The sequence below is a fragment of the Schistocerca gregaria genome, chromosome X (assembly GCF_023897955.1).
Source record: "Schistocerca gregaria isolate iqSchGreg1 chromosome X, iqSchGreg1.2, whole genome shotgun sequence".
Taxonomy (NCBI): domain Eukaryota; kingdom Metazoa; phylum Arthropoda; class Insecta; order Orthoptera; family Acrididae; genus Schistocerca; species Schistocerca gregaria.
In genome coordinates, this window is record NC_064931.1 from 657248765 (window position 1) to 657271545 (window position 22781).

At 48.1% G+C, this 22781-nt stretch overlaps 1 protein-coding gene across 1 annotated transcript in view; it reads right to left on the bottom strand.

Moving 5' to 3' along the window:
- Positions 1–20668, bottom strand: part of LOC126298793 (uncharacterized) — a 484775-nt gene extending 464107 nt beyond the window's left edge. Inside the window, exon 1 of the mRNA XM_049990259.1 lies at positions 20515–20668. Within this exon, the coding sequence (XP_049846216.1) occupies positions 20515–20608 (94 nt within the window). The 5' untranslated portion in view covers positions 20609–20668. The remainder of the gene's footprint in view (positions 1–20514) is intronic.
- Between the last annotated feature and the right edge of the window lie 2113 nt (positions 20669–22781).

A 22781-nucleotide genomic window follows, 5' to 3' on the forward strand; every position in this document is an offset into this window, starting at 1 on the left:
GGTAAAGCTGTCAGGAGAGCTTCTGTGAAGTCTGGAAGACAGGAGACGAGGTACTGGCGGAGGTAAAGCTGTCAGAAGAGCTTCTGTGAAGTCTGGAAGATAGGTGACGAGGTAATGGTGGAGGCAAACCTGTCAGGAGAGCTTCTGCGAAGTCTGGAAGATAGGTGACGAGGTACTGGCGGAGGTAAAGCTGTCAGGAGAGCTTCTGTGAAGTTTGGAAGATAGGAGACGAGGTACTGGCGGAGGTAAAGCTGTCAGGAGAGATTCTGCGAAGTCTGTAAGATAGGAGACGATGTACTGTCGGAGTTAAAGCTGTCAGGAGAGCTTCTGTGAAGTCTGGAAGACAGGAGACGAAGTAATGGTGGAGGTAAAGCTGTCAGGAGAGCTTCTGTGAAGTCTGGAAGATAGGAGACGAGGTATGGGTGGAGGTAAAGCTGTCAGGAGACATTCTGCGAAGTCTGGAAGATAGGAGACGAGGTACTGGCGGAGATAAAGCTGTCAGGAGAGCTTCTGTGAAGTCTGGACGGTAGGAGACGAGGTAATGGTGGAGGTAAACCTGTCAGGAGAGCTTCTGCGAAGTCTGGAAGATAGGAGACGAGGTATGGGTGGAGGTAAAGCTGTCAGGAGAGCTTCTGTGATGTCTGGAAGATAAGAGACGACGTACTGGTGGAGGTAAAGCTGTCAGGAGAGATTCTGTGAAGTATGGAAGATAGGAGACAATGTACTGTCGGAGTTAAAGCTGTCAGGAGAGCTTCTGTGAAGTCTGGAAGATAGGAGACGAGGTATGGGTGGAGGTAAAGCTGTCAGGAGAGCTTCTGTGAAGTCTGGAAGATAGGAGACGAGGTACTGGTGCAGGTAAAGCTGTCAGGAGAGCTTCTGTGAAGTCTGGAAGATAGGAGACGAGGTACTGGTGGAGGTAAAGTGTCAGAAGAGCTTCTGTGAAGTCTGGAAGATAGGTGACGAGGTAATTGTGGAGGTAAAGCTGTCGGGAGACCTTCTGTGAAGTCTGGAAGATAGGAGACGAGGTACTGGCGGAGGTAAAGCTGTCAGGAGAGCTTCTGTGAAGTCTGGAAGATAGGAGACGAGGTATGGGTGGAGGTAAAGCTGTCAGGAGTGCTTCTGTGATGTCTGGAAGATAGGAGACGACGTACTGGTGGAGGTAAAGCTGTCAGGAGAGATTCTGTGAAGTATGGAAGATAGGAGACGATGTACTGTCGGAGTTAAAGCTGTCAGGAGAGCTTCTGTGAAGTCTGGAAGATAGGAGACGAGGTATGGGTGGAGGTAAAGCTGTCAGGAGAGCTTCTGTGATGTCTGGAAGATAGGAGACGAGGTAATGGTGGAGGTAAAGCTGTCAGGAGAGCTTCTGTGAAGTCTGGAAGATAGGAGACGAGGTACTGGCGGAGGTAAAGCTGTCAGGAGAGATTCTGTGAAGTCTGGACGGTAGGAGACGAGCTACTGGCGGAGGTAAAGGTGTCAGCAGAGCTTCTGTGAAGTCTGGAAGATAGGAGACGAGGCACTGGCGGAGGTAAAGCTGTCAGGAGAGCTTGTGTGAAGTCTGGACGGTAGGAGACGAGGTACTGGCGGAGGTTAAGCTGTCACGAGAGCTTCTGTGATGTCTGGAAGATAGGAGACGAGGTAATGGTGGAGGTAAAGCTGTCAGGAGAGCTTCTGTGAAGTCTGGAAGATAGGAGACGAGGTACTGGCGGAGGTAAACCTGTCAGGAGAGCTTCTGCGAAGTCTGGAAGATAGGTGACGAGGTACTGGCGGAGGTAAAGCTGTCAGGAGAGCTTCTGCGAAGTCTGGAAGATAGGAGACGAGGTACTGGCGGAGGTAAAGCTGTCAGGAGAGATTCTGCGAAGTCTGGAAGATAGGAGACGATGTACTGTCGGAGTTAAAGCTGTCAGGAGAGCTTCTGTGAAGTCTGGAAGATAGGAGACGAGGTAATGGTGGAGGTAAAGCTGTCAGGAGAGCTTCTGTGAAGTCTGGAAGATAGGAGACGAGGTACTGGCGGAGGTAAAGCTATTAGGAGAGATTCTGCGAAGTCTGGAAGATAGGAGACGAGGTACTGGCGGAGATAAAGGTGACAGGAGAGCTTCTGTGAAGTCTGGAAGACAGGAGACGAGGTACTGGCGGAGGTAAAGCTGTCAGAAGAGCTTCTGTGAAGTCTGGAAGATAGGTGACGAGGTAATGGTGGAGGTAAACCTGTCAGGAGAGCTTCTGCGAAGTCTGGAAGATAGGAGACGAGGTATGGGTGGAGGTAAAGCTGTCAGGAGAGCTTCTGTGAAGTCTGGAAAATAGGAGACGAGGTACTGGCGGAGGTAAAGCTGTCAGGAGACATTCTGCGAAGTCTGGAAGATAGGAGACGAGGTACTGGCGGAGATAAAGCTGTCAGGAGAGCTTCTGTGAAGTCTGGACGGTAGGAGACGAGCTACTGGCGGAGGTAAAGGTGTCAGCAGAGCTTCTGTGAAGTCTGCAAGATAGGAGACGAGGTACTGGTGCAGGTAAAGCTGTCAGGAGAGCTTCTGTGAAGTCTGGAAGATAGGAGACGAGGTACTGGTGGAGGTAAAGTGTCAGAAGAGCTTCTGTGAATTCTGGAAGATAGGTGACGAGGTAATTGTGGAGGTAAAGCTGTCAGGAGACCTTCTGTGATGTCTGGAAGATAGGAGACGAGGTACTGGCGGAGGTAAAGCTGTCAGGAGAGCTTCTGTGAAGTCTGGAAGATAGGAGACGAGGTATGGGTGGAGGTAAAGCTGTCAGGAGAGCTTCTGTGATGTCTGGAAGATAAGAGACGACGTACTGGTGGAGGTAAAGCTGTCAGGAGAGATTCTGTGAAGTATGGAAGATAGGAGACAATGTACTGTCGGAGTTAAAGCTGTCAGGAGAGCTTCTGTGAAGTCTGGAAGATAGGAGACGAGGTATGGGTGGAGGTAAAGCTGTCAGGAAAGCTTCTGTGATGTCTGGAAGATAGGAGACGAGGTACTGGCGGAGGTAAAGCTGTCAGGAGAGATTCTGCGAAGTCTGGAAGATAGGAGACGATGTACTGTCGGAGTTAAAGCTGTCAGGAGAGCTTCTGTGAAGTCTGGAAGATAGGAGACGAGGTAATGGTGGAGGTAAAGCTGTCAGGAGAGCTTCTGTGAAGTCTGGAAGATAGGAGACGAGGTACTGGCGGAGGTAAAGCTATTAGGAAAGATTCTGCGAAGTCTGGAAAATAGGAGACGAGGTACTGGCGGAGATAAAGGTGACAAGAGAGCTTCTGTGAAGTCTGGAAGACAGGAGACGAGGTACTGGCGGAGGTAAGGCTGTCAGAAGAGCTTCTGTGAAGTCTGGAAGATAGGTGACGAGGTAATGGTGGAGGTAAACCTGTCAGGAGAGCTTCTGCGAAGTCTGGAAGATAGGTGACGAGGTACTGGCGGAGGTAAAGCTGTCAGGAGAGCTTCTGTGAAGTCTGGAAGATAGGAGACGAGGTACTGGCGGAGGTAAAGCTGTCAGGAGAGATTCTGCGAAGTCTGGAAGATAGGAGACGATGTACTGTCGGAGTTAAAGCTGTCAGGAGAGCTTCTGTGAAGTCTGGAAGATAGGAGACGAGGTAATGGTGGAGGTAAAGCTGTCAGGAGAGCTTCTGTGAAGTCTGGAAGATAGGAGACGAGGTACTGGTGGAGGTAAAGTGTCAGAAGAGCTTCTGTGAAGTCTGGAAGATAGGTGACGAGGTAATTGTGGAGGTAAAGCTGTCAGGAGACCTTCTGTGATGTCTGGAAGATAGGAGACGAGGTACTGGCGGAGGTAAAGCTGTCAGGAGAGCTTCTGTGAAGTCTGGAAGATAGGAGACGAGGTATGGGTGGAGGTAAAGCTGTCAGGAGAGCTTCTGTGATGTCTGGAAGATAAGAGACGACGTACTGGTGGAGGTAAAGCTGTCAGGAGAGATTCTGTGAAGTATGGAAGATAGGAGACAATGTACTGTCGGAGTTAAAGCTGTCAGGAGAGCTTCTGTGAAGTCTGGAAGATAGGAGACGAGGTATGGGTGGAGGTAAAGCTGTCAGGAAAGCTTCTGTGATGTCTGGAAGATAGGAGACGAGGTACTGGCGGAGGTAAAGCTGTCAGAAGAGATTCTGCGAAGTCTGGAAGATAGGAGACGATGTACTGTCGGAGTTAAAGCTGTCAGGAGAGCTTCTGTGAAGTCTGGAAGATAGGAGACGAGGTAATGGTGGAGGTAAAGCTGTCAGGAGAGCTTCTGTGAAGTCTGGAAGATAGGAGACGAGGTACTGGCGGAGGTAAAGCTATTAGGAGAGATTCTGCGAAGTCTGGAAAATAGGAGCCGAGGTACTGGCTGAGATAAAGGTGACAAGAGAGCTTCTGTGAAGTCTGGAAGACAGGAGACGAGGTACTGGCGGAGGTAAAGCTGTCAGAAGAGCTTCTGTGAAGTCTGGAAGATAGGTGACGAGGTAATGGTGGAGGTAAACCTGTCAGGAGAGCTTCTGCGAAGTCTGGAAGATAGGAGACGAGGTATGGGTGGAGGTAAAGCTGTCAGGAGAGCTTCTGTGAAGTCTGGAAGACAGGAGACGAGGTACTGGCGGAGGTAAAGCTGTCAGAAGAGCTTCTGTGAAGTCTGGAAGATAGGTGACGAGGTAATGGTGGAGGCAAACCTGTCAGGAGAGCTTCTGCGAAGTCTGGAAGATAGGTGACGAGGTACTGGCGGAGGTAAAGCTGTCAGGAGAGCTTCTGTGAAGTTTGGAAGATAGGAGACGAGGTACTGGCGGAGGTAAAGCTGTCAGGAGAGATTCTGCGAAGTCTGTAAGATAGGAGACGATGTACTGTCGGAGTTAAAGCTGTCAGGAGAGCTTCTGTGAAGTCTGGAAGACAGGAGACGAAGTAATGGTGGAGGTAAAGCTGTCAGGAGAGCTTCTGTGAAGTCTGGAAGATAGGAGACGAGGTATGGGTGGAGGTAAAGCTGTCAGGAGACATTCTGCGAAGTCTGGAAGATAGGAGACGAGGTACTGGCGGAGATAAAGCTGTCAGGAGAGCTTCTGTGAAGTCTGGACGGTAGGAGACGAGCTACTGGCGGAGGTAAAGGTGTCAGCAGAGCTTCTGTGAAGTCTGGAAGATAGGAGACGAGGTACTGGTGCAGGTAAAGCTGTCAGGAGAGCTTCTGTGAAGTCTGGAAGATAGGAGACGAGGTACTGGTGGAGGTAAAGCTGTCAGAAGAGCTTCTGTGAAGTCTGGAAGATAGGTGACGAGGTAATGGTGGAGGTAAACCTGTCAGGAGAGCTTCTGCGAAGTCTGGAAGATAGGAGACGAGGTATGGGTGGAGGTAAAGCTGTCAGGAGAGCTTCTGTGATGTCTGGAAGATAAGAGACGACGTACTGGTGGAGGTAAAGCTGTCAGGAGAGATTCTGTGAAGTATGGAAGATAGGAGACAATGTACTGTCGGAGTTAAAGCTGTCAGGAGAGCTTCTGTGAAGTCTGGAAGATAGGAGACGAGGTATGGGTGGAGGTAAAGCTGTCAGGAGAGCTTCTGTGAAGTCTGGAAGATAGGAGACGAGGTACTGGTGCAAGTAAAGCTGTCAGGAGAGCTTCTGTGAAGTCTGGAAGATAGGAGACGAGGTACTGGTGGAGGTAAAGTGTCAGAAGAGCTTCTGTGAAGTCTGGAAGATAGGTGACGAGGTAATTGTGGAGGTAAAGCTGTCGGGAGACCTTCTGTGAAGTCTGGAAGATAGGAGACGAGGTACTGGCGGAGGTAAAGCTGTCAGGAGAGCTTCTGTGAAGTCTGGAAGATAGGAGACGAGGTATGGGTGGAGGTAAAGCTGTCAGGAGTGCTTCTGTGATGTCTGGAAGATAGGAGACGACGTACTGGTGGAGGTAAAGCTGTCAGGAGAGATTCTGTGAAGTATGGAAGATAGGAGACGATGTACTGTCGGAGTTAAAGCTGTCAGGAGAGCTTCTGTGAAGTCTGGAAGATAGGAGACGAGGTATGGGTGGAGGTAAAGCTGTCAGGAGAGCTTCTGTGATGTCTGGAAGATAGGAGACGAGGTAATGGTGGAGGTAAAGCTGTCAGGAGAGCTTCTGTGAAGTCTGGAAGATAGGAGACGAGGTACTGGCGGAGGTAAAGCTGTCAGGAGAGATTCTGTGAAGTCTGGACGGTAGGAGACGAGCTACTGGCGGAGGTAAAGGTGTCAGCAGAGCTTCTGTGAAGTCTGGAAGATAGGAGACGAGGCACTGGCGGAGGTAAAGCTGTCAGGAGAGCTTGTGTGAAGTCTGGACGGTAGGAGACGAGGTACTGGCGGAGGTAAAGCTGTCACGAGAGCTTCTGTGATGTCTGGAAGATAGGAGACGAGGTAATGGTGGAGGTAAAGCTGTCAGGAGAGCTTCTGTGAAGTCTGGAAGATAGGAGACGAGGTACTGGCGGAGGTAAAGCTGTCAGGGGAGCTTCTGTGAAGTCTGGAAGATAGGAGACGAGGTATGGGTGGAGGTAAAGCTGTCAGGAGAGCTTCTGTGATGTCTGGAAGATAGGAGACGACGTACTGGTGGAGGTAAAGCTGTCTGGAGAGATTCTGTGAAGTCTGGAAGATAGGAGACGATGTACTGTCGGCGTTAAAGCTGTCAGGAGAGCTTCTGTGATGTCTGGAAGATAGGAGACGAGGTAATGGTGGAGGTAAAGCTGTCAAGAGAGCTTCTGTGATATCTGGAAGATAGGAGACGGGGTAATGGTGGAGGTAAAGCTGTCAGGAGAGCTTCTGTGAAGTCTGAAAGATAGGAGACTAGGTATGGGTGGAGGTAAAACTGTCAGGAGAGCGTCTGTGATGTCTGGAAGACGGGAGACGAGGTAATGATGAAGGTAAAGCTGTCAGGAGAGATTCTGCGAAGTCTGGAAAATAGGAGCCGAGGTACTGGCGGAGATAAAGGTGACAAGAGAGCTTCTGTGAAGTCTGGAAGACAGGAGACGAGGTACTGGCGGAGGTAAAGCTGTCAGAAGAGCTTCTGTGAAGTCTGGAAGATAGGTGACGAGGTACTGGCGGAGGTAAAGCTGTCAGGAGACATTCTGCGAAGTCTGGAAGATAGGAGACGAGGTACTGTCGGAGATAAAGCTGTCACTAGAGCTTCTGTGAAGTCTGGACGGTAGGAGACGAGCTACTGGCGGAGGTAAAGGTGTCAGCAGAGCTTCTGTGAAGTCTGGAAGATAGGAGACGAGGTACTGGTGCAGGTAAAGCTGTCAGGAGAGCTTCTGTGAAGTCTGGAAGATAGGAGACGAGGTACTGGTGGAGGTAAAGTGTCAGAAGAGCTTCTGTGAAGTCTGGAAGATAGGTGACGAGGTAATTGTGGAGGTAAAGCTGTCGGGAGACCTTCTGTGAAGTCTGGAAGATAGGAGACGAGGTACTGGTGGAGGTAAAGTGTCAGAAGAGCTTCTGTGAAGTCTGGAAGATAGGTGACGAGGTAATGGTGGAGGTAAACCTGTCAGGAGAGCTTCTGCGAAGTCTGGAAGATAGGAGACGAGGTATGGGTGGAGGTAAAGCTGTCAGGAGAGCTTCTGTGAAGTCTGGAAGATAGGAGACGAGGTACTGGCGGAGGTAAAGCTGTCAGGAGACATTCTGCGAAGTCTGGAAGATAGGAGACGAGGTACTGTCGGAGATAAAGCTGTCACTAGAGCTTCTGTGAAGTCTGGACGGTAGGAGACGAGCTACTGGCGGAGGTAAAGGTGTCAGCAGAGCTTCTGTGAAGTCTGGAAGATAGGAGACGAGGTACTGGTGCAGGTAAAGCTGTCAGGAGAGCTTCTGTGAAGTCTGGAAGATAGGAGACGAGGTACTGGTGGAGGTAAAGTGTCAGAAGAGCTTCTGTGAAGTCTGGAAGATAGGTGACGAGGTAATTGTGGAGGTAAAGCTGTCGGGAGACCTTCTGTGAAGTCTGGAAGATAGGAGACGAGGTACTGGCGGAGGTAAAGCTGTCAGGAGAGCTTCTGTGAAGTCTGGAAGATAGGAGACGAGGTATGGGTGGAGGTAAAGCTGTCAGGAGTGCTTCTGTGATGTCTGGAAGATAGGAGACGACGTACTGGTGGAGGTAAAGCTGTCAGGAGAGATTCTGTGAAGTATGGAAGATAGGAGACGATGTACTGTCGGAGTTAAAGCTGTCAGGAGAGCTTCTGTGAAGTCTGGAAGATAGGAGACGAGGTACGGGTGGAGGTAAAGCTGTCAGGAGAGCTTCTGTGATGTCTGGAAGATAGGAGACGAGGTAATGGTGGAGGTAAAGCTGTCAGGAGAGCTTCTGTGAAGTCTGGAAGATAGGAGACGAGGTACTGGCGGAGGTAAAGCTGTCAGGAGAGATTCTGTGAAGTCTGGACGGTAGGAGAGGAGCTACTGGCGGAGGTAAAGGTGTCAGCAGAGCTTCTGTGAAGTCTGGAAGATAGGAGACGAGGCACTGGCGGAGGTAAAGCTGTCAGGAGAGCTTGTGTGAAGTCTGGACGGTAGGAGACGAGGTACTGGCGGAGGTAAAGCTGTCACGAGAGCTTCTGTGATGTCTGGAAGATAGGAGACGAGGTAATGGTGGAGGTAAAGCTGTCAGGAGAGCTTCTGTGAAGTCTGGAAGATAGGAGACGAGGTACTGGCGGAGGTAAAGCTGTCAGGGGAGCTTCTGTGAAGTCTGGAAGATAGGAGACGAGGTATGGGTGGAGGTAAAGCTGTCAGGAGAGCTTCTGTGATGTCTGGAAGATAGGAGACGACGTACTGGTGGAGGTAAAGCTGTCTGGAGAGATTCTGTGAAGTCTGGAAGATAGGAGACGATGTACTGTCGGAGTTAAAGCTGTCAGGAGAGCTTCTGTGATGTCTGGAAGATAGGAGACGAGGTAATGGTGGAGGTAAAGCTGTCAAGAGAGCTTCTGTGATATCTGGAAGATAGGAGACGGGGTAATGGTGGAGGTAAAGCTGTCAGGAGAGCTTCTGTGAAGTCTGGAAGATAGGAGACTAGGTATGGGTGGAGGTAAAGCTGTCAGGAGAGCGTCTGTGATGTCTGGAAGACGGGAGACGAGGTAATGATGAAGGTAAAGCTGTCAGGAGAGATTCTGCGAAGTCTGGAAGATAGGAGACGAGGTACTGGCGGAGGTAAAGCTGTCAGGAGAGATTCTGTGAAGTCTGGACGGTAGGAGAGGAGCTACTGGCGGAGGTAAAGGTGTCAGCAGAGCTTCTGTGAAGTCTGGAAGATAGGAGACGAGGCACCGGCGGAGGTAAAGCTGTCAGGAGAGCTTCTGTGAAGTCTGGACGGTAGGAGACGAGGTACTGGCGGAGGTAAAGCTGTCACGAGAGCCTCTGTGATGTCTGGAAGATAGGAGACGAGGTAATGGTGGAGGTAAAGCTGTCAAGAGAGCTTCTGTGATATCTGGAAGATAGGAGACGAGGTACTGGCGGAGGTAGAGCTGTCAGGAGAGCTTCTGTGAAGTCTGGAAGATAGGAGACGAGGTACTGGCGGAAGTAGAGCTGTCAGGAGAGCTTCTGTGAAGTCTGGAAGTTAGGAGACGAGGTACTGGCGGAGGTAAAGCTGTCAGGAGAGCTTCTGTGAAGTCTGGAAGATAGGAGACGAGGTACTGGCGGAGGTACAGCTGTCAGGAGAGCTTCTGTGAAGTCTGGAAGATAGGAGACGAGGTATGGGTGGAGGTAAAGCTGTCAGGAGAGCGTCTGTGATGTCTGGAAGATGGGAGACGAGGTACTGGCGGAGGTAAAGCTGTCAGGAGAGCTTCTGTGAAGTCTGGAAGATAGGAGACGAGGTACTGGCGGAGGTAAAGCTGTCAGGAGAGCTTCTGTGAAGTCTGGAAGATAGGAGACGAGGTATGGGTGGAGGTAAAGCTGTCAGGAGAGCGTCTGTGATGTCTGGAAGATGGGAAACGAGGTAATGGTGAAGGTAAAGCTGTCAGGAGAGATTCTGCGAAGTCTGGAAGATAGGTGACGAGGTACTGGCGGAGGTAAAGCTGTCAGGAGAGATTCTGTGAAGTCTGGACGGTAGGAGACGAGCTACTGGCGGAGGTAAAGGTGTCAGCAGAGCTTCTGTGAAGTCTGGAAGATAGGAGACGAGGCACTGGCGGAGGTAAAGCTGTCAGGAGAGCTTGTGTGAAGTCTGGACGGTAGGAGACGAGGTACTGGCGGAGGTAAAGCTGTCACGAGAGCTTCTGTGATGTCTGGAAGATAGGAGACGAGGTAATGGTGGAGGTAAAGCTGTCAGGAGAGCTTCTGTGAAGTCTGGAAGATAGGAGACGAGGTACTGGCGGAGGTAAAGCTGTCAGGGGAGCTTCTGTGAAGTCTGGAAGATAGGAGACGAGGTATGGGTGGAGGTAAAGCTGTCAGGAGAGCTTCTGTGATGTCTGGAAGATAGGAGACGACGTACTGGTGGAGGTAAAGCTGTCTGGAGAGATTCTGTGAAGTCTGGAAGATAGGAGACGATGTACTGTCGGCGTTAAAGCTGTCAGGAGAGCTTCTGTGATGTCTGGAAGATAGGAGACGAGGTAATGGTGGAGGTAAAGCTGTCAAAAGAGCTTCTGTGATATCTGGAAGATAGGAGACGGGGTAATGGTGGAGGTAAAGCTGTCAGGAGAGCTTCTGTGAAGTCTGAAAGATAGGAGACTAGGTATGGGTGGAGGTAAAACTGTCAGGAGAGCGTCTGTGATGTCTGGAAGACGGGAGACGAGGTAATGATGAAGGTAAAGCTGTCAGGAGAGATTCTGCGAAGTCTGGAAAATAGGAGCCGAGGTACTGGCGGAGATAAAGGTGACAAGAGAGCTTCTGTGAAGTCTGGAAGACAGGAGACGAGGTACTGGCGGAGGTAAAGCTGTCAGAAGAGCTTCTGTGAAGTCTGGAAGATAGGTGACGAGGTAATGGTGGAGGTAAACCTGTCAGGAGAGCTTCTGCGAAGTCTGGAAGATAGGAGACGAGGTATGGGTGGAGGTAAAGCTGTCAGGAGAGCTTCTGTGAAGTCTGGAAGATAGGAGACGAGGTACTGGCGGAGGTAAAGCTGTCACTAGAGCTTCTGTGAAGTCTGGACGGTAGGAGACGAGCTACTGGCGGAGGTAAAGGTGTCAGCAGAGCTTCTGTGAAGTCTGGAAGATAGGAGACGAGGTACTGGTGCAGGTAAAGCTGTCAGGAGAGCTTCTGTGAAGTCTGGAAGATAGGAGACGAGGTACTGGTGGAGGTAAAGTGTCAGAAGAGCTTCTGTGAAGTCTGGAAGATAGGTGACGAGGTAATTGTGGGGGTAAAGCTGTCAGGAGACCTTCTGTGAAGTCTGGAAGATAGGAGACGAGGTACTGGTGGAGGTAAAGTGTCAGAAGAGCTTCTGTGAAGTCTGGAAGATAGGTGACGAGGTAATTGTGGAGGTAAAGCTGTCGGGAGACCTTCTGTGAAGTCTGGAAGATAGGAGACGAGGTACTGGCGGAGGTAAAGCTGTCAGGAGAGCTTCTGTGAAGTCTGGAAGATAGGAGACGAGGTATGGGTGGAGGTAAAGCTGTCAGGAGTGCTTCTGTGATGTCTGGAAGATAGGAGACGACGTACTGGTGGAGGTAAAGCTGTCAGGAGAGATTCTGTGAAGTATGGAAGATAGGAGACGATGTACTGTCGGAGTTAAAGCTGTCAGGAGAGCTTCTGTGAAGTCTGGAAGATAGGAGACGAGGTATGGGTGGAGGTAAAGCTGTCAGGAGAGCTTCTGTGATGTCTGGAAGATAGGAGACGAGGTAATGGTGGAGGTAAAGCTGTCAGGAGAGCTTCTGTGAAGTCTGGAAGATAGGAGACGAGGTACTGGCGGAGGTAAAGCTGTCAGGAGAGATTCTGTGAAGTCTGGACGGTAGGAGACGAGCTACTGGCGGAGGTAAAGGTGTCAGCAGAGCTTCTGTGAAGTCTGGAAGATAGGAGACGAGGCACTGGCGGAGGTAAAGCTGTCAGGAGAGCTTGTGTGAAGTCTGGACGGTAGGAGACGAGGTACTGGCGGAGGTAAAGCTGTCACGAGAGCTTCTGTGATGTCTGGAAGATAGGAGACGAGGTAATGGTGGAGGTAAAGCTGTCAGGAGAGCTTCTGTGAAGTCTGGAAGATAGGAGACGAGGTACTGGCGGAGGTAAAGCTGTCAGGGGAGCTTCTGTGAAGTCTGGAAGATAGGAGACGAGGTATGGGTGGAGGTAAAGCTGTCAGGAGAGCTTCTGTGATGTCTGGAAGATAGGAGACGACGTACTGGTGGAGGTAAAGCTGTCTGGAGAGATTCTGTGAAGTCTGGAAGATAGGAGACGATGTACTGTCGGCGTTAAAGCTGTCAGGAGAGCTTCTGTGATGTCTGGAAGATAGGAGACGAGGTAATGGTGGAGGTAAAGCTGTCAAGAGAGCTTCTGTGATATCTGGAAGATAGGAGACGGGGTAATGGTGGAGGTAAAGCTGTCAGGAGAGCTTCTGTGAAGTCTGAAAGATAGGAGACTAGGTATGGGTGGAGGTAAAACTGTCAGGAGAGCGTCTGTGATGTCTGGAAGACGGGAGACGAGGTAATGATGAAGGTAAAGCTGTCAGGAGAGATTCTGCGAAGTCTGGAAAATAGGAGCCGAGGTACTGGCGGAGATAAAGGTGACAAGAGAGCTTCTGTGAAGTCTGGAAGACAGGAGACGAGGTACTGGCGGAGGTAAAGCTGTCAGAAGAGCTTCTGTGAAGTCTGGAAGATAGGTGACGAGGTAATGGTGGAGGTAAACCTGTCAGGAGAGCTTCTGCGAAGTCTGGAAGATAGGAGACGAGGTATGGGTGGAGGTAAAGCTGTCAGGAGAGCTTCTGTGAAGTCTGGAAGATAGGAGACGAGGTACTGGCGGAGGTAAAGCTGTCAGGAGACATTCTGCGAAGTCTGGAAGATAGGAGACGAGGTACTGTCGGAGATAAAGCTGTCACTAGAGCTTCTGTGAAGTCTGGACGGTAGGAGACGAGCTACTGGCGGAGGTAAAGGTGTCAGCAGAGCTTCTGTGAAGTCTGGAAGATAGGAGACGAGGTACTGGTGCAGGTAAAGCTGTCAGGAGAGCTTCTGTGAAGTCTGGAAGATAGGAGACGAGGTACTGGTGGAGGTAAAGTGTCAGAAGAGCTTCTGTGAAGTCTGGAAGATAGGTGACGAGGTAATTGTGGAGGTAAAGCTGTCGGGAGACCTTCTGTGAAGTCTGGAAGATAGGAGACGAGGTACTGGCGGAGGTAAAGCTGTCAGGAGAGCTTCTGTGAAGTCTGGAAGATAGGAGACGAGGTATGGGTGGAGGTAAAGCTGTCAGGAGTGCTTCTGTGATGTCTGGAAGATAGGAGACGACGTACTGGTGGAGGTAAAGCTGTCAGGAGAGATTCTGTGAAGTATGGAAGATAGGAGACGATGTACTGTCGGAGTTAAAGCTGTCAGGAGAGCTTCTGTGAAGTCTGGAAGATAGGAGACGAGGTACGGGTGGAGGTAAAGCTGTCAGGAGAGCTTCTGTGATGTCTGGAAGATAGGAGACGAGGTAATGGTGGAGGTAAAGCTGTCAGGAGAGCTTCTGTGAAGTCTGGAAGATAGGAGACGAGGTACTGGCGGAGGTAAAGCTGTCAGGAGAGATTCTGTGAAGTCTGGACGGTAGGAGAGGAGCTACTGGCGGAGGTAAAGGTGTCAGCAGAGCTTCTGTGAAGTCTGGAAGATAGGAGACGAGGCACTGGCGGAGGTAAAGCTGTCAGGAGAGCTTGTGTGAAGTCTGGACGGTAGGAGACGAGGTACTGGCGGAGGTAAAGCTGTCACGAGAGCTTCTGTGATGTCTGGAAGATAGGAGACGAGGTAATGGTGGAGGTAAAGCTGTCAGGAGAGCTTCTGTGAAGTCTGGAAGATAGGAGACGAGGTACTGGCGGAGGTAAAGCTGTCAGGGGAGCTTCTGTGAAGTCTGGAAGATAGGAGACGAGGTATGGGTGGAGGTAAAGCTGTCAGGAGAGCTTCTGTGATGTCTGGAAGATAGGAGACGACGTACTGGTGGAGGTAAAGCTGTCTGGAGAGATTCTGTGAAGTCTGGAAGATAGGAGACGATGTACTGTCGGAGTTAAAGCTGTCAGGAGAGCTTCTGTGATGTCTGGAAGATAGGAGACGAGGTAATGGTGGAGGTAAAGCTGTCAAGAGAGCTTCTGTGATATCTGGAAGATAGGAGACGGGGTAATGGTGGAGGTAAAGCTGTCAGGAGAGCTTCTGTGAAGTCTGGAAGATAGGAGACTAGGTATGGGTGGAGGTAAAGCTGTCAGGAGAGCGTCTGTGATGTCTGGAAGACGGGAGACGAGGTAATGATGAAGGTAAAGCTGTCAGGAGAGATTCTGCGAAGTCTGGAAGATAGGAGACGAGGTACTGGCGGAGGTAAAGCTGTCAGGAGAGATTCTGTGAAGTCTGGACGGTAGGAGAGGAGCTACTGGCGGAGGTAAAGGTGTCAGCAGAGCTTCTGTGAAGTCTGGAAGATAGGAGACGAGGCACCGGCGGAGGTAAAGCTGTCAGGAGAGCTTCTGTGAAGTCTGGACGGTAGGAGACGAGGTACTGGCGGAGGTAAAGCTGTCACGAGAGCCTCTGTGATGTCTGGAAGATAGGAGACGAGGTAATGGTGGAGGTAAAGCTGTCAAGAGAGCTTCTGTGATATCTGGAAGATAGGAGACGAGGTACTGGCGGAGGTAGAGCTGTCAGGAGAGCTTCTGTGAAGTCTGGAAGATAGGAGACGAGGTACTGGCGGAAGTAGAGCTGTCAGGAGAGCTTCTGTGAAGTCTGGAAGTTAGGAGACGAGGTACTGGCGGAGGTAAAGCTGTCAGGAGAGCTTCTGTGAAGTCTGGAAGATAGGAGACGAGGTACTGGCGGAGGTACAGCTGTCAGGAGAGCTTCTGTGAAGTCTGGAAGATAGGAGACGAGGTATGGGTGGAGGTAAAGCTGTCAGGAGAGCGTCTGTGATGTCTGGAAGATGGGAGACGAGGTACTGGCGGAGGTAAAGCTGTCAGGAGAGCTTCTGTGAAGTCTGGAAGATAGGAGACGAGGTACTGGCGGAGGTAAAGCTGTCAGGAGAGCTTCTGTGAAGTCTGGAAGATAGGAGACGAGGTATGGGTGGAGGTAAAGCTGTCAGGAGAGCGTCTGTGATGTCTGGAAGATGGGAAACGAGGTAATGGTGAAGGTAAAGCTGTCAGGAGAGATTCTGCGAAGTCTGGAAGATAGGTGACGAGGTACTGGCGGAGGTAAAGCTGTCAGGAGAGCTTCTGTGAAGTCTGGAAGTTAGGAGACGAGGTACTGGTGGAGGTAAAGCTGTCATTAGAGCTTCTGTGAAGTCTGGAAGATAGGAGACGAGGTACTGGCGGAGGTAGAGCTGTCAGGAGAGCTTCTGTGAAGTGTGGAAGATAGGAGGCGAGGTACTGGCGGAAGTAAAGACGTCAGGGGAGGTTCTGTGAAGTCTGGAAGATAGGAGACGAGGTACTGGCGGAGATAAAGCTGCCTGCAGAGCGTCTATGTAGTTTGGATGTTAGGAGATGTGGTATTAGCGGAGGTAAAGCTGCAGGGGCGGGTCGTGGGTCGTGTCTAAGTAGCTCAGTCGGTGTCGGCACCACTGCCCATTATGTTCGGTCAGAGGGCTGGTAGCCCTCTGTAATAATAATAATAAAAATAATAATAATAACAATAATAATAAAAACTAGGGGAAGTGTTCGGTGATGAACTTGAAGGGGAGTTATTTGACGACCGCTCAAACCAAATGCCGAAAACAATGATGGTGGGGGAAAATGGTCGGTGGTGTGCTCCGTGTCTCGGTCCGGCACACTATTCTAGTCTGCCAAGAAGTTTCATATCAGCGGACACTCCGCTGCAGAGTGAAATTTCATTCTGTAAACTTTCAACTGTTTCCATCAGCGCCACGATACCACCGAATGTTACAAAGTTTAAAGTGCCTCTACCTGAGTATGGGCCTGTAGTGGCTCAAAAATTAAGTAATAAAAGCACAAAACATTTGTTGTTGTTCAAAAAAATGGCTCTAAGCACTATGGGACTCAACTGCTGTGGTTATAAGTCCCCTAGAACTTAGAACTACTTAAACCTAACGACATCACACACATCCATGCCCGAGGCAGGATTCGAACCTGCGACCGTAGCAGTCGCGCAGTTCCGGACTGAGCGCCTGAACCGCTAGACCACCGCGGCCGGCTTGTTGTTGTTGTTGTGGTCTTCAGTCCTGAGACTGGTTTGATGCAGCTCTCCATGCTACTCTATCCTGTGCAAGCTTCTTCATCTCGCAGTACCTACTGCAGCTTACATCCTTCTTAATCTGCTTAGTGTATTCATCTCTTGGTCTCCCTCTACGACTTTTACCCTCCACGCTGCCCTCCAGTAATAAATTTGTGATCCCTCGATGTCTCAGAACATGTCCTACCAACCAATCCCTTCTTCTCGTCAAGTTGTGCCACAAGCTCCTCTTCTCCCCAATTCTATTCAATACCTACCCATCTAATCTTCAGCATTCTTCTGTAGCTTTCGAAAGCTTCTATTCTCTTCTTGTCTAAACTATTTATCGTCCACGTTTCACTTCCATAAATGGCTACACTCCATGGAAATACTTACAGAAACGACTTACTGACACTTAAATCTACACTCGATGTTAACAAATTTCTCTTCTTCAGAAACGCTTTCTTTGCCATTGCCAGTCTACAATTTATATCTTGTCTACTTCGAGCATCATCAGTTATTTTGCTCCCCAAATAGCAAAACTCCTTTACTACTTTAAGTGTCTCATTTCCTAATCTAATTCCCTCAGCATCACCCGACTTAATTCGACTACATTCCATTATCCTCGTTTTGCTTTTTTTGATGTTCACCTTATACCTTCCTTTCATTTAGAAATAACATTATTTACGTAAGCAGTTCTCCATAGTATTCAACACAAAGCATCCGCTATTTTAACCTAGATGCATGTTCAACGACCGCGAACGGTTGGCTTATTCTTGATATAAAATAGCTAACGTTTTGCCATACGCCGAGGATCGCAGGATATTAGACAGAGGCTCCTTATTATGGAGGAGACAGATTATAAGTCTCAGCGTGGCCATGCATTCCGGCCGCTGTGGCCGAGCGGTTCTAGGCGCTTCCGTCCGGAACCGCGCTGCTGCTACGGTCGCAGGTTCGAATCCCGCCTCGGGCATGGATGTGTGTGATGCCCTTAGGTTAGTTATGTTTAAGTAGTTCTAAGTCTATGGGACTGATGACCTCAGATGTTAAGTCCCTTAGTGCTTAGAGCCATTTGAACCATTTTTTGGCCATGCATATTTACCTCTTCCATGGTTTCTGTAAAGCACTTAATGTGAATGTAGGGATGGTTTACTAATTCTTGGCCAACAGAGCTTCGGTTCCGTCACTACTGGCCAGATGTCAAAAGGATTTTAAACGTTAATCGGGCTTCTTTTACGTTCTCATATTTGCTTGAGAAGAACTACCTGTCTGTAAGTATTGTTAATCTGGAAGAGCTTGGACATATTTCTAAAGCAGTTAAATGTCTTGGGCACGTGATGCTATTGGTTTGTAGTATGACTAAGTCCATTACTTCGATTATATCTCAGTTCTGTCAGTGCTGAGAAGCGAAAAGATGCAACAGGTTCAATATTTCATCTCTTTTCTAATTACGTTTTGTTGAATAACGTATCATTATTATCCGCTGCATTCGTACAACTATTTCGACTAAATTTTGGTATTTTGATTTTCATCTTCACGGATAACTAAATCACTCGCAATTCGCAGTTAATGAATGTCAGCATTCATGTTCTAAAATTGTGGACAATTTTAGCTATTTTTTACATGATTGCATAATGGAAGTATCAGCTGCAGAAGTCACATTAATGTAAATTTCTCACCTGGGGGCAGATGTACGAACGCAGGGATAGTTCGGAGTTGTGCAGTTTTAAGCTAGAAGTGTGAAAAGTGCCTTGTGCAGCAGTTACGTAAATAAAAGCTAACTGCGAATTTTTTACTCCAAAGAACTAGATGGTTAGTCCACGAGCAGCATTTTTCAAGGTCTCATCTGAAGCAGTGGAAAATTGTATGAAGGAGAAAGGATGTGTGGAGGGCTGATGTCACGGAAAGATAACCACGCAAAGCGACGTCCTTCCTTAGGAAAAAATAAAGACCTCTGGTGAAGTAAAAGAACAGATTAACAAATACATCCTTAACGTCTCAGGAAAAGCGTAAGCACTGCTACAAATGACAAAATGAGTAAGGATTAATGAAAGGCCCATGTATGTTTACTAGCTTTGCTGATTAATTGGAAATAAATTTTCTATCTTTTTCGGTACATCTGGTAAAGCATCTAATGGAGTGCAGAGGTGACGCTGTAGAACATTCCGTTGCTTAACGTGAGAAAACCAAAAAATAAGGATGCCGAATACGCTCCGTTATCCTCGTTTCCACAACCAAAATACCCTTTTCATTGAATTCGAACATTTGTACAAGCAAAGTGTAAGTTTGTCATTTTTTTTTACATTTTGAATTGGTTATTAATAGGAAATTCTTTCCATTGTCATGTACAATAATGATAAATATTACAAAAATATTTGATACATCAGTGCAAATGGGCTTCTAAGCACGTACGTACATTCATAAAATCTGAAACACCATCGTAAAAGTTTTGGGTTATTCAGGAGGTACAGACATAAACGTGGATTGCAGCTGGTCTGCGGCGTTTTAAAAATGAGCGTCCTTGAAGTTTCTGTGAGAAAACAATAAGTTTCCCTGTTCTTCAATCTTACACACTGTCTAAAGGAGGTCCATGGCGTTGATTTGGTTAGATGCATACTTTTCGTTTCAAAAGATCCATAGTGAGGACATCTTCCAGGACTTTGAAAATACCAGAAAAGAAGTGTACCTAATAAATATTTACAACGAAAAATAAACATGCTATTGTTCCTCCCATTGACCCCAAGTGGAATGTTCCTCACTGATGTGGAATAAGCCAGAAAATCTTAAAACACATTTTCATTTACAATGTAATAGAAAATTTGTCAAAAATCATTCAGATGTTCAACACACTATGGAGCATTTGATAATTTTAGGCTATTGTAGCTATGCATCACTAAACAGAAAAATCATTTTACTACACTTATTTACAATGATCGCATTACTGCACTGAATTTGTACAGAAGTCAGATTGTACGTAATACTCGCATTATTTGCTGTTATTAGTAACATATACACATCAGTTGCTTCTACTAAGAAATTCGTTAATGGAAAGGAAGGAGCTGGCCGTATACAAATCCTTTAGATTTCTCTTAAAATGAATTTCATTAGTAATTAAGCTTTTTATGGCTGGTGGTAAGTTATTAAAAATGTGTTTTGTGAATAATAGACATCTTTTCGGAATAAAGTAAGTGACTGCAAAGATTATTGTTATTTCTAGTATTGATCGCACGAACTAAGCTGCTGGTTTGAGAAAAGAGATATACTTCTAACGAAAATTTTTATTAAGGAATACGTATGCACAACATACACACCGAGCGAGGTGGCGCAGTGGCTGGCACAATGGACTCGCATTTGGGAGGACGACGGTTCAATCCCGCGTCCGGCCATCCTGATTTAGGTTTTCCGTGATGTCCCTAAATCGCTCCAGGCAAATACCGGGAAGGTTCCTTTGAAAGGGCGCGGCCGACTTCCTTCCCTAATCCGATGAGACCGATGACCTCGTAGTTTGGTGTCTTCCCTCAAAACAACCCAACCCAACAACATACACAGAAAAATTGTTAAAACATCGCACAAGAGAAGTAACATATAAACAGAACAGAATTACAAATAAATTGTATTACTGGGAATGTTTATGGAATGCATGTATGAGTGCTTAGTTTCTGAACCAATCCTTTAGACGAAAATGTGCAGACGAAGTGATTTTCCCTCTCATCGTCCCTTTACAGAAACGTCAATAACATTTCGTTATTGCCAGTATTATACGGTAATTATTTACTGTCTTTACATGACAATTTATGTTCCTCGCTCACCACGGTCGCAGGTTCGAATCCTGCCTCGGACATGGATGTGTGTGCTGTCCTTAGGTTAGTTAGGTTTAAGTAGCTCTAAGTTCTAGGGGACTGATGACCTGAGAAGTTAAGTCCCATAGTGCTCAGAGCCATTTGAACCATATGCCAGTATTCCTTTAAATATTGTGCTGTAGTATGTACGAATATTTAGCAGCTGATCAGCTATATAACAATCAAGATTACGTTATTGCACCACGATCCGGTAACTGATAGATTTGCATTGCTTACTTTAAGTACACAGAAGATATTACGAAACACAGCCATTAAATCGACTCGACTGAAACGATATGCGTGACCTACGTTTATTACGAGCGTGCTAGTTGTTTAGTAACCTGTTTTAATCATAGGTGTGCAAGTAACAACAAACCACGAAAAATGAAAATATAAAACCCACAAGTTTTGGGACGCTATGAAGTGCATATTGTGATTGTGATTAAGCGGCTGTTGCAGGAGCGGTGAGCGGGCACGTGTGTGGTGTGCACGTGTCCCTGATGCGAGGGGTGGGGGACTCACCGCTGTCGACAGCGGCGAGGCTGCCGTCGACGGTGAAGGTGGCGGCGCGCGCCAGCTGCAGCTGCAGCGGCAGCAGTAGCAGTAGCAGCGGCATGGCGGGCTGTGGCGTGCGGCGGCTGCGGCTGCGGTGTGCGCGCTGCGGCGGCGGCTGGCTCACTGAGGCACGCCGCGCTGCGCCGCACACCTGCACCGTTCTCACGCCACTGCGCCGCCCCTGCCCAAACAATCTCCCTCCCTAGTTTAATTGCAGATTAGTCCGACGCCATCTGATCTGCTCGCACACCGTAACGTGCAGAGCTAGCTAGCATGCGAAATGGTGAGCTGAGCCAGCCCCGGATGCCTCTCTGCGTGGGATTACAGTTCGATGGTGTAATATAGCTGCTTCGTTGGAAATGATGTTTACCTGGTTTCCTCATTCCTGTTTGACTGAATGTCGGGCTCTTTTCCTATTTGAGGCTCAGAAACAGAATACCAAAATAGTTAACAAGAAATGGTTCAAATGGCTCTGAGCACTATGGGAGTTAACATCTGAGGTCATCAGTCCCCTAGAACTTAGAACTACTTAGACCTAACTAACCTAAGGATATCACACACATCCATGCCCGAGGCAGGATTCGAACCTGCGACCGTAGCAGTCGCGCGGTTCCGGACTGCAGTGCCTATAAATGCGTGAATAAGTTAACAGCCAAAACAGAAAAAATGCTATATACGGGGTGACCACGAATAAAACCGAAAAAATACACAGACGGATTCCCGAATGGAAATGGAGGAAAAAAGGTCCTGTGAACATTTTTCCGGAAATGCATCGTTGCCACGATAGATGGCGCTGACGAATGAAAGTTCCTCTAAACACGTGTCTACGTCTACGTGATTCTTGTGCTATTCTCAATAAAGTGCCTGGCAGAAGGTTCGATGAACCACCTTCAAGCTGTCTCTCTACCGTTCCACTCTCGAGCGGCACGTGGGAAAAATGAGCAACTAAATTTTTCTGTGCGAGCCCTCATTTCCCTTATTTTATTGTGATGATCATTTCTCCCTATGTAGGAGGGTGCTGACAGAATATTTTTGCAATCGGAGGAGAAAACTGGTGATTGAAATTTCATGAGAAGATCTCGTCGCAACGAAAAACGCCTTTGTTTTAATGATTGCCACTCCAACTCGCGTATCATGTCTGTGACACTATCTGCCGCCCGGGGTGGCCGAGCGGTTCTAGACGCTACAGTCTGGAACCGCGCGACTGCTACGGTCGCAGGTTCGAATCCTGCCTCGGACATAGATGTGTGTGATATCCTTAGGTTAGTTAGGTTTAAGTAGTTCGAAGTTCTAGGGGACTGATGACCTAAGAAGTTAACTCCCATAGTGCTCAGAGCCATTTCAGCCATTTTTTGTGACACTATCTCCCCTATTTCGCGATAATACAAAACGAGCTGCCTTTCTTTGTACTTTTTCGTGTCATCCGTCAGTCCCACCTGATGCGGATCGCACACCGCACAGCAGTACTCCAGAATGGGGCGGACAAGTGTGGTGTAAGCAGTCTCTTTAGTAGACCTGTTACACCTTCTAAGTGTTCTGCGAATGAATCGCAGTCTTTGGTTTGCTCTACCCACAATATTATCTATGTGATCGTTCCAATTTAGGTCATTTCTAATCGTAACCCCTAAGTATTTAGATGAATTTACAGCCTTCAGATTTGTGTCACTTATCGCGTAATCGAAATTTAGCTGATTTCTTTTAGTACTCATGTGAACAGCTTCAGACTTTTCTTTATTCAAGGTTAATTGCCACTTTTCGCACCATACAGATATCTTATCTAAATCATTTTGCAAGTCGCTTTTATCATCTGATGACTTTACACGACGGTAAATGACAGCATCGTCTGCAAACAATCTAAGACGGCTACTCAGATTGTCTCCTATGTCGTTAATATAGATCAGGAACAGTAGAGGGCCTATAACACTTCCTTGGGGAACGCCGGATATGACTTCCGTTTTACTCGATGCCTTTCCGTCTATTACTACGAACTGTGACCTTTCTGACAGGAAATCACGAATTTAGTCGCACAACTGAGGCGATACTCCGTTGGCACGCAGTTTGGTTAGAAGGCGCTTGTGATGAACGGTGTCGAAAGCCTTCTGGAAATCTAAAAATATGGAATCAATTTGACATCCCCTGTAGATAGCACTTATTACTTCATGGGTATAACGTGCTACATGTGTTTCACAAGAACGAATTTTTCTGAAACCGTGCTAGGTGTCAATAAATCCTTT